This window comes from Eimeria maxima, genomic scaffold (assembly GCF_000499605.1).
Source record: "Eimeria maxima Weybridge genomic scaffold, Emw_scaff734, whole genome shotgun sequence".
In the NCBI taxonomy this organism is placed as follows: Eukaryota; Apicomplexa; class Conoidasida; order Eucoccidiorida; family Eimeriidae; genus Eimeria; species Eimeria maxima.
Window position 1 is genome coordinate 2,501 of NW_013566725.1, and position 15,202 is coordinate 17,702.

The following is a 15,202-nucleotide window of genomic DNA, read 5'->3' on the forward strand; positions in this document are numbered from 1 at the left end:
AGGAGCAAGCCTCTGGTCCATTCATTTATTACGTTCGTCCTCTCCTATCCTTTGAAGCCCATCTCTTCAGTAACCTCCTCTTCGCCCTCATTGCAGACGCAGCAGTTCAACAGCAGCAGCAGCAGCAGCAACAGCAGCAGCAGCAGCAGCAATCTGTACAAGAGGGTGCAGCAGATGCCTCCAACGTCCAACCATTCGAAGGTGTTCCATTTGCTGCACTCCCGAAACTATGGCAGGTAAACTCTGCAGCAGCAGCAGCAACAGCAGCAGCAACCCGAGCAGCAGTACCACCATGATCAAGGTAACCAATAGTAGCACCAGCAGCAGCACGAGCAGCAGCAACAACAACAGCAGCAAAAGCAACAGCAGCAGCAGCAACAGCAGCAGTAAATGTATATATATATGTATATTTGCATGCAGGAGAAGTATAGCGCGTTAGCCGATTTACGCCGATTTCAAATTGCTGCCGACGCCGCCGATCTTTTTGGATTCCTTGAGACTCTCCCTCAAGTTGTACTACAAAGAAAAAATGGCACTCTTCTTGTTAGTTAACAGCTGCAGCAGCAGCAGCAGCAATAGCAGCAGCAGCAGCAGCAATTCCTAGTAGCAGTAGTAGTAGCAGCAGTAGCAGTAGCAGTAGCAGCAGAAGCAGCAGCTGTAGGGAGAAGGGAGTTCGGCTGCAGTAGCGTAGAGGAATGTTGAAATTTTGCTGCAGCATTATGAGCACAAATACAGCACTGGAGGTGCTGCAGCAGCAAACAACAATAATCTGCTGCTGCTGCTGCTGCTGCTGCTGTTATGTTTGTGTTTGCTGCAGCTAAATCTTGCTGAGGGTGTGTCTGTGCCGGAGGGGCCGCAGTATATACCGAACTCCCTCAGGAGGCAACCGACACCAGCAGCAGCGCAGCATGCATGCAGCAGCTCTGCTTTATTATCAGCGCCTATCTATACAGCAGCAGTAGGCGCAGCAGCAACCGGTGCAGCCGCAGCAGCACCAACAGCACCAGCTGTAGCCACCGCGCCGCTGCTATCCGGAACAAATGCTCTTGATATACATCGCCTCGGCGGTCCTCCTGCTGCAGCAGCAGCAGCTGCTTCGCTTCTCGAAGCTGCTGTCGGCGCGCAGCAGCAGCATAAGCAGCAGCAGCATCGGCAGCAGCAGCACCAACAGCAGCAGCAAGGGCCGTGGCTAGGCGGCCTTTGGACTTGCCCCCGCGGTGGCTATTCTGTCAATAATTCGCAGGTAACTAAGTCCTCCGCCGAGGCTCTGTTGCGCCTGCTGGAACAGCAGCAGCAGCAACAGCAGCAGACAGCAGCACCAACAGTCGCAGAACAGCAAGGTGCGCCCTCCGCTGGAGTCCTGCAAAAATTGAACTCCGCCCTCAGCAGACAAGCCCCGCAGATCAGTTCTCAGCAACAGCAACAGCAACAGCAACAACAGCAACAGCAGCAGCAGCAGCAAACGCTGCTGCAGTTGCTGCAGCGACTGCAGCCGCAAACGCAGCAAAGAGTACTTCGGGATGCAGCAGGCAGTATGGCCGGAGACGAGCGTCTGCAGCAACTGCTGCAACTATTAGGCGCGGGCGAGAGGCAGCAGCAGCAACAGCAGCACAAGCAGCAACAGCGGCAGCAGCAGCAAACACTTGAAACTCTAGGCGCGGAAGGTAAGCAGAGGTGGTGCCAGAAGGGCAGACGAAAACACTATAGTTGCAACTGCAGCAACAGCAACTGCAGCAGCAGCAACAACAGCAGCGGCAGAAGAGGTCAGCTTGCAGGGAGAAGAAGAGAAGACCGAAGGAAGAAATAGCGAAGAAAAAAACAAAGAAATTATTTAATCACTTTTCCTTTCGTCTTATAGATAGCACTCGTTTAATATTGTCGTGCTGCTGTTGCTGCTGCTGCTGCTGCTGCTGTTATGTGTGTGCACTTGCTTTACAGCAACAGAAAGCGGTCGCATATGCGCTGGCAGAGGAGAAATGTCGATTCTGCAGCAGCAGCAGCAACAGCAACAGCAGCAACAGCAGCAGCAGCAGAAGGCGCTTGCTGATGGACTACTGGCGGAGTTGCTTGCTGCTCAAAGGCCCTTATTCTCCAGCGCTGGAGTAACTCTGCAGCAGCAGCAGCAACAGCAGCAGCAGCAGCGCATCATGGCTGCCCAGCAGCAACAGGAGGCCATGCTGCAGCTACGGAAGCGATTAGTGAATATTGTACGGGCTGCATGCAAACAGCAGCGGCTGCAGTGGATGAAGAACGAAGACCTCAGCGAGATGCTATGCAGCAAGCAGCAGCAGCAGCAGCAGCAAGGGGATGCTGTGGAGGAGGACGCAGCTCAGTTAAAGCAGCAGCTACTGCTATTGTTGCAGCTCGATAGCCAGCTCCAACTTCTCCTGCAGCAACAACAACAGCAACAGCAGCAGCTGCAGCAGCAACAGCTGCAGCAGCAGAGTGCAGATATGGGAGCTGGGACCCATTCTCTGCCGCGTTCGGCCTGTCCTTCTGGTCTTTCCTCCCCACTCCCTGCTGCGCCTGCTGCAGCAGCAGCTGCTGCTGCTGCCACTGCCGTACGCCGGTATCTGCAGCAGCTGCTGCGTTCTCCTGCTGTTGCTGCAGCACGGCGACGCTATCGTCTCCTCACCGCAGGGCTGCCGGTCTCTGCACTGAAGAGAGAATGGAGACACATATACGGTGAGTCTCCTCTGCTATCGAAACGCTGCTGCTGTTGCTGCTGCTGCTCGTAGTCCTGGTGCCGGTGCTGCTGCTGCTCCTGCTGGTGCTAGTTGATCCCCTGTATCATTACCATTGCCAGCAGCAGTTGAATCACCAACAGTAGCAACAGCAGAAGCAGCTGCTGCCGTGTATTGCTGTCATTGCTGCTGCACCATCAGGCGAGTCCCTATCGCAGCGTATGGAGGAAATAAATTGTCTATCTGTAGACGAATTAATTAAAGCTGAGCCACAGCTGCTGCTCTTTGATAGTGGCAAGGAGATAAGAGTTGCTACAAGACAACATCTTGAGCATACTAATTTAGTAACCCTCACTCCTGCTGCTCCTCCTCTTGCTGCGGGAGCACCAGCTTCTGCTGCTCCTGCTCCTGCCCCTTCTGCTGGTCCTGTTCCACCTACGCCGGCACCTACAACAACAGCAACAACAACAACAACAACTACTACTACTACTACTGCTGCTGCAGCTGTGCGAACAAACGAAACGGTGAACCCCTAAGGGAACAACAGCTATACTGTAACGTTGTTCCTATTCTCCTGGGTCTGCTGCTGCTGCTAGTATGACTACTGCTGCGGGTGCTCTGCTGTAGCAGCAGACGCGGCAGCACCAGCAGCAGCTCCGCGCTCAGTTGATGAATCTGTGTCCTTCCGCAGGTTTCTGCTGTTGCTGCCAGTCTTACTGGAAACAGCCGCCAAATAACTTCTGAGCAGCAGAACCAGAGGAACTTGCTGCTGCTGCTGCTGCAGCAGTTGCAGCAGATGCAGCAGCAGCAACACAGACAGCTGCAGCGGCAGCAGCAGCAAGTGAGCGCCCCGCAAAGCTCTACGCCGCAGCTCGAGATGCCGCAACAGCATCAACAGCAGCAGCAGCAGCAGCAGCAGCAGCAACAGCAACAGCAACAGCAGCAACAACAAGCTCAAGGACAACAGTTGCTGCAGCTGCTGCAGCGCCTATTGTCCACCCTAAGCAGATCGGCACCCGGCAACAGCCGCACAAGGGACACTGCAGCACCTCCTGCTGCTGGCTCCTTGCAAGCACCTATACCGGATTCGACAACACAAGCAACAGCAACTGCAACAAGAGCAGCAGCGGATGTTGCAGCAACTACAGCCGCCCTAAGGTCAAATGTGCATAGGTAAGCCCTCTACGAGCAGCTCCCTAGCTAGTTAGAGGGACAGCTAGCTAGCTAGCCATGCTGCAACGGTCCGCTGCATCTTACTACCATTTGGGGCCCCCGAGGGAAGAGGAATTCGGCGATGTTTATTCGTGTAGGAATAGGTATCGGGCTGCTGTTGCTGCTGTTGCTGCTGCTGTTGCTGCTGCTGTTGCAGGCTGGTATACGTATTGGTTGCCAGGCTCTGTCAGCAGCAGCACGCCAAGCATTTGTTGCAGCGGATGAGCAACGATCCCTCGCAGCAGCTGCAGCAGCAGCAACAACAACAGCTGCAGCAGCAGCAACAACAGGACGATCTACAGGAGCTGCAGCAGCAGGGCCGCTGGAAGGCAATGCAAGACGCCCAAATGCTTTCTGAGAATGTAAGCAGCAGCAGCAACAACAGCAGCAGCAGCAACAGCAGCAGGAAGACTCTTTTTGTTTTATTCTCCCTCTCATCTATCCATTACAGCACAGGATCATAATAAACCCTAAGCCCTAAACCCCTTAAACCCTAAACCCTAAACCCTAACTTGTTTATTGGTGTTGTTATGCAGGGTGTCCAAGGAGTGCGTCTGTCGGAGATCGCCGAAGAATGGAGAAAACTTTACGGCTGTGATTTGGAGACACCAATGGCGCATGCAGGATGCACAGATGTACGTTTATTTGTTTTTTATTTCTTTTTTCTTTTCTCTTTTTTTATTTAATTTTCTTTTATGCCTTTATTCTTTTATGGAGGAGAATAATTCTTCCTGTTCATGACTTAATGTCTATTTCTTCTTCGTTTTCTGCTTGTTGTCTCCTCCTATCGATGCATGCTTCTTGTATCAATGTGTTGTATGCTATGGAATTCTTTATTTTTAGCTGTATGTATACCTGAACTTGCATCGGGTGGGTCTGCTGTTGTGTAGATAAGGCAATTGGTGGCGTCTGTCCCCGGACTGTTCGTCGTTGGCCAGGGAGATGATGCTGTTTGTCTTATTTCCCTTCCTTCTAATGATCAAGTAAGAAAAGGGAATAGAAATGTAGACAAAAGGGATGTAAACAGAGGAAGAAAGGGAATACAGAAACATATAGACCAGCGAATAGGACAGAGACCCCTTCCCCCCTCGACTCCCCCACTCCCTCTAAACCTTTCTGTGTCGGCTGTCTTCTCTTCTGTCTCTGCAGAACCAACTGTCTTTTAATGCGACGCTGAAGGATCAGCTTAACACGGATAAGGGTAGGCCTCCTATATGTGTCAATATTCTTATATTTTGTTTTTGTTGTCTTTTTCTTTATTTAGCCATATTTGCCTGTCTTCTGTGTCAATGTTTCCTCTTTGTCTTCTTTCTCTTCTCCTGGCGGCCCTCCATTTGTGTATTTGGGCTTTGCAGAACATTAACAAGAAATTCGTGGGCATAACGACGACTGGGGGAGGAGACAGACAAGAATCTGCAAGCATGCCTCAAATGCCTGCTGCTGTTGCTGCTGTGCCACAGGCCTCCCCGCCTTAGACAGAGGCTGCGATCGTGTCAAAAGCTTCATCGTCGCCAAAGAATAAATCCATAAGGGGGCCCCAATTCGGGTCCCTTTTATTATGGGGCCTCTAAAGGGGTGGATCCTCTTAACCAGGGCCACTCGTCGAGAGGAGTCTCTTCTAAGGATACCCTATTCTAAGGGTTCGTTCAATGGGGGGCCCACAAATGAGGACCCTTTATTTGGTCGTGCATGCACGTTTCAAGAGCAGAAGGGTCCAGCAACCGGCAGCGAGTTCTCTGCTATAATTGGAGTGTCTGCCTCCTGTTAACTAACACCTTCCTTCTGGGAGCTCGGTTTATGGTCATCGGGGGCTCCTCCTCTTCTTAAGGCTCCATATCTGGGGCCCTTGTATATCGGCGGTGGGCCCTTTTTCTGGGGGGCCCCGTATTTGGGCCCAAGTGCAAGAAATTGGAAGGGCAGAAACACCGGAAGATCTGCTGAAATGGATTTTGTTGGAAGAAAAGTAAAATGGCTCAGACAGCGTTTGGTATGCAACTACGCGCTCTGATAGGAGCTGTGCTGCTGTATACCTATTCTTTATATATGTGTACGCATGCATGTCATTATTTGTTTTCTTTATTTATATTATATCTAAATTGGATTATTATGTTTTATTGCGTGTATGTATACCTCGTGAAATAATAGTTCTATTACTTATTCAAGATACAAGGATATCTTCTCACAGCGAGGCGTCGCCGTGCTCAGCGACAGCAGCAGCGCCTGCAGCAGCAGCTGCTGCTGCTCATCCTGCTGCAGAAATTCCACTTGCATCAGCAGGTGGGACGGCAACAGGAGATGATTATGCTGCAGCTGCTATATCTGCAGCAGCCAGAACAAAAGGGCCCCTTCTTAAGTGTATGCATGTGGATTGGGGGCCCTCCGGGTGTTTCTACGAGGCCAGCGAATCGCCGGATATGCAGTTGGGTTGATAACTCATATGAGTATATGTTTTATTCGTGATACCCGGGAGGCGGCGCGTGCTGTAGAAATGCCTCAAGACAGAGAGGCACATCTGCAAACAGCAAAGCAAACTGAAGCGGGGGTAGCGGAAATCAGACAAAGTTCATCCAATATCCAATGCAGAACCTCCATGGAGGCAAATGCCCCTGACCTTGCAGCGCAGTTGGGGAAGCGCCCAACGAAGGCCATTGCCCATCATCACGCAGATGGGCTGTCTCAGACTTTTGGCGGTAATCTGAGGCCTCATAGCCGTGCGCTTCACTGCTTTTTATGAATTGTTTGAGCTCGGGTGCCGTGCATTGCCTTCACTTCATTGCACCTGGACCTGAACAGCAACGGCTGCGGCCGGAGGACTCAGTAGAATCATCCGCACCTGTAATTGTGCTGTTGCAGCTTTCCTTGTTGCCTCAAAAAAAATGCACAACAGAGCGATTGCCCTAAGGCACACAATGCATAGACGGTAGTATTCAACGAACTTTACGTCTCTGCTAATACGTGGAAATCATAGCGCTGACTAAACAGACACTGTATCTAAGGCCATAAAGCCTTACCAGAAGAAACGAGATAGCCAGCCACTTTTCCTGTTTTCGTGTAGACGCACTAACAGCTGTTGTCGGCGTTAACGATGATGCAGTTAGAAATGGCACAAATAGTCATAGGGTGGGTGGCAAACAAAAAGGTCTAAATGTGAATTTGAGTGGCTCGGCGGCAAACATGTGACCAGAGGCCACCTTGGTGCTTAAGAAATGTGTCGGCAGCAACAATAACGAGCTGCCTTCTGGCCCGCGTCAAGGCAACGCAAACTCTATGAGGACAAGTGAGGAAGTCGTGGGTGCCTCCACGTATTAATTGCTGCTGTCCTGCAGCTGAGCCGTACAGATGTGCATTTGAACGCACGAGAGAGAGGAAGATGACTTCTTTCTCTGACCCCTGGAAGGCATCAACGGTGGAAACCTGTACCGAATCTACCACTGCCTTCGGCAGGAGTCGGAGAAGCTGCCTCTTGACCTCCTCTGCCTGTGCCCGATAGAAGCAGATGACGCCCAAGTCCTCCGCTCTGGGCCTCACAGCTTGAAATCCGCCTCCCGCTTGTCCTGAGCTTTGGACGCTCGTCGCATGGCTGCCATGCAGCGCATGCTGCACCAGACGCGCAACCACCACTGCTTCATGCACATTCACGAGCGACCGACCAGCTTTTGTTTCTCGACTCCCACGAACAACTGCCAAGCACAGCGCGCCCTTCCATTCTGGCAGCAACGACTGCCGAGAAGCCGCAGTCACCCCGTGAGCCACGAAACGCCCATAAAACAACTCCGCAGCCAAACTACCCAAGTCGGGGTGGCAGCGGTATTGGAGCCGCATTTGAAACACACTGAAAAGAGCATTTGATCGAGGTAGTCGACTGCTCTGGCAAGACGGGTTTGCCCCCATTTCAACAGCATGCGCTGAGGCTCTCTGGCCTTCAGAAACCGCGGGCGGTGGCGCTGCACGGTGGAGAAGACGGGAGAAGAGAGAGGAGGCTGTCCCCGCTACGGGACCTCGAAGACGTGTTGTCGGAGGCAGCTGGCGTGTGTCACCCAGAAAGATGCACCGCAGTGGATTAGCCCGCGTCAACACAGCTGCTGCCAATGGCTCCGCAACTTGCGACGCCTCGTCCATCAACAGAAAAGGAAAAACTGTTCCTGCAGCTATGCCGTCTGAAGCAGCAGAGAACATATCACTGCTTACAAACGAACTGCATGTTGTCGCCCAGATGCGGCGCCGCTTCCATTGCTGCAGCACAGGCACAGACCCAGCAGCCACAACTCACTTAAAGACCGGCAGCTACACCTGGAAGCAGATGTAGGGCCAGACAGAGAACGTCTAATACCGGAAGTCATCGGCATACAAAAACGCCTACTCAAAGCGATCAATTTATGTATGCTGCCTGTAATACCTGCATTGATGGAGGGAAAGCACCACTGTCGACGCCTCTAAGGAGTTCTTTCGCCATGCTTGCAAGGGCCGGGCGGGCACCCGGTGCAGCTAGCAGACGGGTCAAAACGGTCTTGAACTCATGCACGGCTGAGTTCCGAGCAGCGCTGCTGGAAATAGCGTGCGGCAGCAGCTCAGGCTGCATCTCGGAGAGGCGGCCAATGCGGGCAAAGTCGTTACAATCATACTGCCTTAGCAGCCGCAACAATACGCCATCAACAGCTGCATTAGTTGCACATACCAACAGTACATGGCTGCGGCTCTTCGCTAGATCCAGGAGCCTAAGTAGCACATGAATACAAAAAGAAGCAAAACCGTCGATTGCTGCAAGGCACACACGGATGTTCAAGCCCTTAACCCTGTTGAACAAGAAGAATGCATGCGTATGCTGCCGCCCATACCTGCAGAGGGTTGCCAGTGTGGCTGCGAGCAAAGTTGTCTTGCCTGCGCCGAAGACACCCTGGACGAGAAACACGGGTGGTGAGGAGGTCGGCATGCTAGCTGCTGTTGAATTCAGTGATGATGAAAAGGCGACAGAGACAGCCGAAGGCTGGAATGCGCCGGTTGCACATGCCTGCTTAGAACGAATATGGCGGAGTTTCTGAACCTCCGAAGGACCACTGGTCCGGTTCTGAGTATTGCCGGGTGTGTTGATTTCATGAGGAACCCGTCCGGATTTGGGGACACTGATAGAGGACTGGGGCATCCTGTGCTTCTGGTCATTAAGACCGTCTTTCGCGTCCTCGCTGAGAATGCTCGGCAGAAAGGTGCATGAGTCCGTTGTAGGCACACAGCAGCTTGCGCTAGCAACATTCGCCGCTACACCATTTTCTTTTTGCCGATGAATTTCATCCAAGTACTCGGCATCAAGACAGAGATCAGCGACGTCTTCATCACCCGGCAACGCCCCTGCTGAGGGGCCCGTGATGCATCCCTGTGCCGCCACGGAGGCGCACATGGGAATGGAACTACGACAATCTTCGCCTCTTGCCTGTATAGCAGACGAATCAGCTTGAGTCGTCGACCAGAGGGATGGGTGCTGGTTATCCTGCGAAAAGATAGATACTCCATCTTGTTGCAGGTCTTGACAATTTCGATCTGGACGAGTCTTTGTTTCAGATCTCTCTACCTCCTCATGTTGTTCCTCATGACGCTGAGTTTCTCCCCGCAATTCAAATGGGCGACGCTCATCGGAGTAACGAAACCACCTCGAAATGGCAATGAGGACCCGTTGCTGCTCTTCGTTTAGCATCCAGCTGCCTCCGCCATTGGAACAATGACACACTACGGCCTCCGCATCTTCGCTGCTTACATCCTGCACAAACCAACCAGAAGCGCCATTTGCCCGTATTCTGTTCTGAAGTTGTGTAGGGAAGGCAAGTTGGCACGGATGAATCTTTTCGAGGAGGGGTATCCAGGAGGGACCCAGTCGCAAATGACATTTACCATCATTATTTGTTGGCTGATCGTCGAATCTGCGTCAAAAGCTGCTTTGTCTCTCCCTTCGTGATCGCCAAGCCCAAGGACACGAGCAGCGCACGCCTTGCCAAGCTCCATTGAAGCAGCGTCCAAACATTTCACGTTTAGTCCTACTTCCACTGTTAACGCGTTGAGCGCCATCTCAGCCTACACAGTTCGCACAGTAAATGCTTGGGTGTATTTTCGTGTAAAGTCATCAGACGTTTTCTGCCGTAAAGAAACACTTTTAATGACATGGGAACGGAAAGGGTCTGGCCAAGATGTCGGGTCGTCTGTTCCATGTGTTGTAATCACAATTTTAAATAAGGACTGCTGCCTTTCTACTGACGAGATGCACCTTAAAAAGCCGATGGCACGCCTCAATTGAGGCAAGCTCATCGTGAAGTCTTCCGACCCAAACGGCTGTAACCCCGCCAATAGAACGGCATCTTCCTTGCAGCAGCTGGCGAATCTGAAGAAGCAGCGGCGGCGGAGCTGGTAAAGAGGCCTGAGTGAGTTGGCCATTGCCAAACCGAATCAAAGGTACTCTAACCGCGTTTAGAGCCACCGGCCAGGGACCCAACACTGAAACCTTTATGCAGCTCGTGTGAGGGCTCGCCCCACGCCACATGCTTCGAACCAAAAGGATCTTTGACCAATCTTCAAAGCGCCCTGAAAACGAAAGCAACGGCAACAGCCAATGGACCGCAGCACGTGTCTCGAGCCGACACCAGCCAAATTTGACGTGTGCAGAAGACGCTTCCTGCTGCAGCACCCTGCACTGCATTCAGATCGCTGCAGCTACTTCACACTCCATAGGCCCAAAAACACATAACACCCCGGAAAGGTATTTATAAAAGTGCGACACGCCAGCTGCTTTACCGTCAAGAGAAAACGCCCATATATCATTGCGCCCAAGCTGTTCTTTCATTGACAGAGCTTTTTCAAAGGGAATGCTAGACGTCTTGGCTGCAGGATTTCCCTCCAGCACACTCAAGAGGGGGCCTGGCAAGATATTGGCTTTTGAGAGGTCAAGGAGGAGCCCTGGTTGCCTCGGGGCAGTCGCCTCGCATTCACTGTCTTCGGATGTTTCCTCCAGTTCATCAGCTTCGCTTGCAGAGCTGACAATCTTCCCGCATTCGATGCGCCTCTTCTTCCGCTGGCGCAGCTTTTGGTATCGCCGCATTTGCTGCTGCTGTGCCTTTCGCTGCCGGTGCGCCTGACAAGCAATGTACCCACACACAGATATCGACAAATCTCGGGTGCTACGTCTGCTGATGAATTAGGAGACCTGATAAGAATGCACCCAGGGACGCTGTTCAACAAATCTTGAGACTACCGCCATACACACGTTGCTTTCAATGTACAGGTGGCGATGCCCCTCGTCATCGACACGCTTGTTCTGAATGGCGCTGTTTCCAACACCCCTCTAGCAGAAACCGAACAGCCGGATGGTGTGTGTGCGCACGGTATGTTCTAAGCTATGCTCCTTTCATGCACGAATTAGCAGCAGCACTTCGTGCAATATTATATTACTATGCTGCCCCCATCTGCTATCTACTGGAAAGAACATGCGCAAGAGTATATATCAACCGCTCCTATAGTCCGCGGTGACGCATACCTCAGCATTTCTCTGCTGAAATCCATAATGATGCTTCCCATCCAGGCGGATGCATGCGGCTTCTACAACGAATCGGGCCTCACTCATTCCTGGAGAACCTGTGGCAGCAGCAACGAGCCAAATGCATTGTACAAGCTGCCTGCAGGTATTGTGAATTGTATGTGCCCCAAATACACTACATGAACTAAGTGGCATTCGAGATTGATTGGACATTTCCTATGTGAGAACCTGAAACGAATTTCTTCAAACTAATGCCGAGAGACGTTGGTGCCCGTGTGCAGGCAGGTCCATGCAGAAAGGCTCACAGCCATTGCTCCAGCAAACATTTTGTGCTGTCTCTGCCAGTGCAGTCTGCAGAGAGACAAGGGTGCTGTTGAAATAGCGCAGCGCCAAACGACTTGCCGTCAAACCCTTCTCTTCAAGGGTCGTAGGCAGGAACAAGTGCCGGGCAGCTGCGTACGCCGCCTATGTACATGCAAACACATCCTGGTCCCAAGGCCTATCTACCCTGCACCCAGAAGCGTGTGGCGCTCTACATGGCACCTAAGCGTGCCGTTGTAGAGGCTGCAAACTACCACACCAACAAGGCCAATATCTAAACATGTTCGCTTCTTACGTTGAAAGGCGGCATCTCCGTCGGTGCCGTGCAGAATGTAATAGGGATATAGTCTACCAGGTTTTCGCGATGCCCTTCAGGCAGTCCTTCAGCAAGCAGCAGGGGAGGGGCTTGACGCTGCAGATCCCCAACTGGTGCTACCCCTGCCTCGGACGCAACTTGCTGAAACGATGTTTTTTGTTGCCACAATTCACGTTGCTCCGTCTGTAGCGGTTGTGGCGGCTGAGGCTTCACAGTCAGTTGGCCTGTGTAGTTCCGCCTGTTTGCTGCTTCAGTATATCCTGCCGTCGCCCCAGGTTTGTTAAAGGTTCTGCATCTCGCCGCTGCTGGGCCTGGGGCACTGGCTTTGCTCGTCGAAGTCCTTCCGCTGTTTTGGCAGCTACGATAAGGAGCCGCTTGGAAACCGCTAGAGGCTGGATTCATGCATCCCCCCGCAAGTGCACGGAATCTGCTTCTGGGCTGGGTGATGCGAGGAGGGGCTGCGTTATGGCCTATTGAGAAAGCAGCGGCCCCGGCGCAGCAGCCTGCTGCTGAAGACGGAGCACCAAAGCCTGGCGGGTGCACGCGAGTCTTCTCGCCTTGAGCTGGCTTGGTTGGGTCCGGAGGAATCTCGAGAGAAGCCTCATACTGGAAGGGAGCTTTCGACGTTGCCTGTAGAGGCTGGATGTCGCACTGGGGCTGCGCCGCAGCAGTCGCAAGGGAGCAATCATCAGCATTTTCAGGTTCTGCTGGGGTATTTATCCTATCTACGCTGTTATCTTGACCAGAAGGACTACAGCTTTTCCCAATAACTGGGGGTAACACGTCTGCCCGTCGGTTCTGCTGTTCGCACGGTAGCAGCGCCTCCGTCTGAACCCCAGCAAACAACGGGCGAAAGAAATCCGCTATAGCGATGCACGATTCAAAGTTAGGATCGTCATTGCAGCAGCAGCAACAGCCTTCTAAACGTCCGCAGCATAGGCAAATCGAGGAGAGCAGTGCCTTGGTTCCGTTAACTGCCCACGCCTTCTCTAGGGGAAGAGGCTCGAAGGTACTTGGCACCTCCTCTATAGCTCGGCGTAAGGGAGGTACAAATCCTACAAATGTGCCAGTAGGCGGGCAGCTATTGGGATGAGCAGACTCTCTATCTTTCCATTCCGACACATCAAGCCCTGAAACCCCGAATCCCGCTGCATCCGGAGGAACAGGTGCCGGCCTTCGAAAACCTTGTGGCGATATGCCATTAGGACGAAGCAAGCCCCCTGCCAGGCGTCGCTTTGGAAGAACCCTCCCGCCAGCTGCTCCTGAAGCAGCGCAGTGTGAATTCGATGAAGAGAGAGAGCTGGTAGACTGGGAGCTGGTCGCCTTCTCCTGCACAGCTCCTGGCTGAGGTTGTTGCTGTCCCTGGGGCTGCCACTGTCCCCGTAGTGGCTGTGGATTGCCTAATAATTGAACCAGATGAACCTGGAGTTCAATTTCCAGCCTGAGAAGACAACAATGCATACAGTCACAACCTCCCACGCTATCCAGAGGCCAGATACAATCCTAGCGCACAGTCCACGGTTCTACAGATATATGTCAGAAAAGGTAATGCGTTTTCCGTATTGAAACTTGAAATCTGCTGCAATTTGCAGCAGTGGATACACCATAAAAGCATGAACATCGAGGTGCATAGAAGAATGTGAAGAGCCGGTGCAGAGAAACTGGCACATACACACCCAATCCTGCCTTCCCAAAAATGGTGATATCCCCTACTAGCAGCTGACGTTTGCCTCCTGGAAAAGCATTCCGTACGAACTACGAGGAAGCAACGTAAGAGACTGGATCTCCCAACAAACTCACTCCGCTACTGCCTCCGGCGTATTCGGAGAAAGGCGCCAGAGTTCGAGGGGCTCGCTTGTAGTGCTGGCGCCTTCAGGAAATAGTTTCAAAACAATCCAACCCCTCTCAAAGCAGCACGTGCAAAAGCCATCACGCCAAGACTTGTTTTTTTTCTGTTTCTGTGCAGTGTAGATACACTCGGCGGAAAAGTCGAACCAAGTGGAGGGCGCCGACATCTCCCCCTAGCTGTGTACGCCTCATAGAGGGGCTCTGACGAACTGTGAGGGAACTCAGCGACCCTTCCACCCAATGTCTTCATCCACAGGTTCAGTGCAGCTACATAACTCCGTGCAACAAAAACATTGCAAACAGGCAACTGCCGGTCCGGCAGTCTACAACACAGCTCACGTTTGCCATCTCCAGCTATTAGCGTAATAATCCCAGAAACTTCGGCAATTTTAAAGTGACAACTTCGCAGGATGTGTGGTCCCCAGACCTCACCACCACCAGGGCCAACCAGCCCCACGGCACTCAACTCCCTGTTCAGCGAGCAGACGATCAGCGGTAGTACGACTATATGATGGAGTCAACATTTGATTGCGTCCTTCTGTATATTTGATGTTTGTATTCTTTATATACAAGTCAAATCTAAGCTGAGGAGGCACAACTCCTTCGTGACGTTGAGCCGTGCTGCTACGTGCCGAGAAGGCTGTACCGGTTTGAGCAAGAACCAGCTGCTGCCATGTGGCCCCTTATGCGAGCATAACAGTTGCAAAAATGCGTCTGTTAACTGCAGGGTTTTACCTTTTGTTCTTCTGCTTTTTCTTTGGAACGGGAAGAGCGGCTCCTGTTGGCCAGTCAACAGTTGCGCTAAATGAGTCCGCCGTTGAGTCAAGAAACACTGAAGGAAGTTTCTTTCGTCTGTCTCGACGGACGCGATTTAACATATTTTCATCTGTAATAACGGGAGTTTTCTTGTTTGTATATCTAGTGGCGCCGATGCTCCTTAAAATCTTAGAGCAGGACAGGTTGCCGAAGGAACCAGAGTTAGGGTAAGGACCACTTTTGTTGCAAGTTGATTGCTCTTATTAGCTTACAGGCTGCATTCTAAAAGCGAAGATTATGCTTAACAGTGATAATAGGGTCCTAGGGCATTTAGAGTTGAGGCTTGACTGTTCTTTCATGTCTGGTTTCCTTGTCAGTTGCAGGGAGTTGCCCTCAAACTCATGCTGCCACCTCTCACCACCAGTCCCATTGCTTTGCGCCATTGCACTCAGAATCCCCCCGGAACTATGAAAAAGCCAGCGGCATTGGGAGAACTGACAGCTTAAGCATCCTGACTACTTCCCCGCTCAACACTAACCCGGGCGAAGTTCG

General features: G+C 52.1%; 2 protein-coding genes across 2 annotated transcripts in view; one reads left to right on the forward strand and one right to left on the reverse strand.

Annotated features, from left to right (window-relative positions):
- The window catches only part of EMWEY_00042050 (hypothetical protein, conserved), a gene marked incomplete at both ends in the record, with an annotated part of 7,593 nt that extends 2,175 nt beyond the window's left edge, over window positions 1-5,418 (forward strand). Inside the window, 10 exons of the mRNA XM_013482739.1 lie at window positions 1-236; window positions 549-671; window positions 818-1,664; window positions 1,939-2,569; window positions 3,396-3,857; window positions 4,054-4,258; window positions 4,433-4,531; window positions 4,787-4,879; window positions 5,046-5,097; window positions 5,357-5,418. The exon at window positions 1-236 is cut by the window's left edge and continues 572 nt beyond it. Coding sequence (XP_013338193.1) covers window positions 1-236; window positions 549-671; window positions 818-1,664; window positions 1,939-2,569; window positions 3,396-3,857; window positions 4,054-4,258; window positions 4,433-4,531; window positions 4,787-4,879; window positions 5,046-5,097; window positions 5,357-5,418 — 2,810 coding nt within the window. The remainder of the gene's footprint in view (window positions 237-548; window positions 672-817; window positions 1,665-1,938; window positions 2,570-3,395; window positions 3,858-4,053; window positions 4,259-4,432; window positions 4,532-4,786; window positions 4,880-5,045; window positions 5,098-5,356) is intronic.
- A 1,619-nt stretch (window positions 5,419-7,037) lies between these two features.
- EMWEY_00042060 (hypothetical protein, conserved) lies at window positions 7,038-14,772 on the reverse strand (the record flags this gene model as incomplete). Its single annotated transcript, XM_013482740.1, has 12 exons — window positions 7,038-8,053; window positions 8,316-8,611; window positions 8,732-9,645; window positions 9,777-9,956; window positions 10,342-10,460; window positions 10,671-11,007; window positions 11,410-11,507; window positions 11,715-11,874; window positions 12,026-13,487; window positions 13,847-13,916; window positions 14,234-14,364; window positions 14,630-14,772. The coding sequence occupies 12 exons, from the start codon at window positions 14,770-14,772 to the stop codon at window positions 7,038-7,040; spliced, it is 4,926 nt and encodes a 1,641-aa protein (XP_013338194.1).
- Window positions 14,773-15,202: the final 430 nt, after the last annotated feature.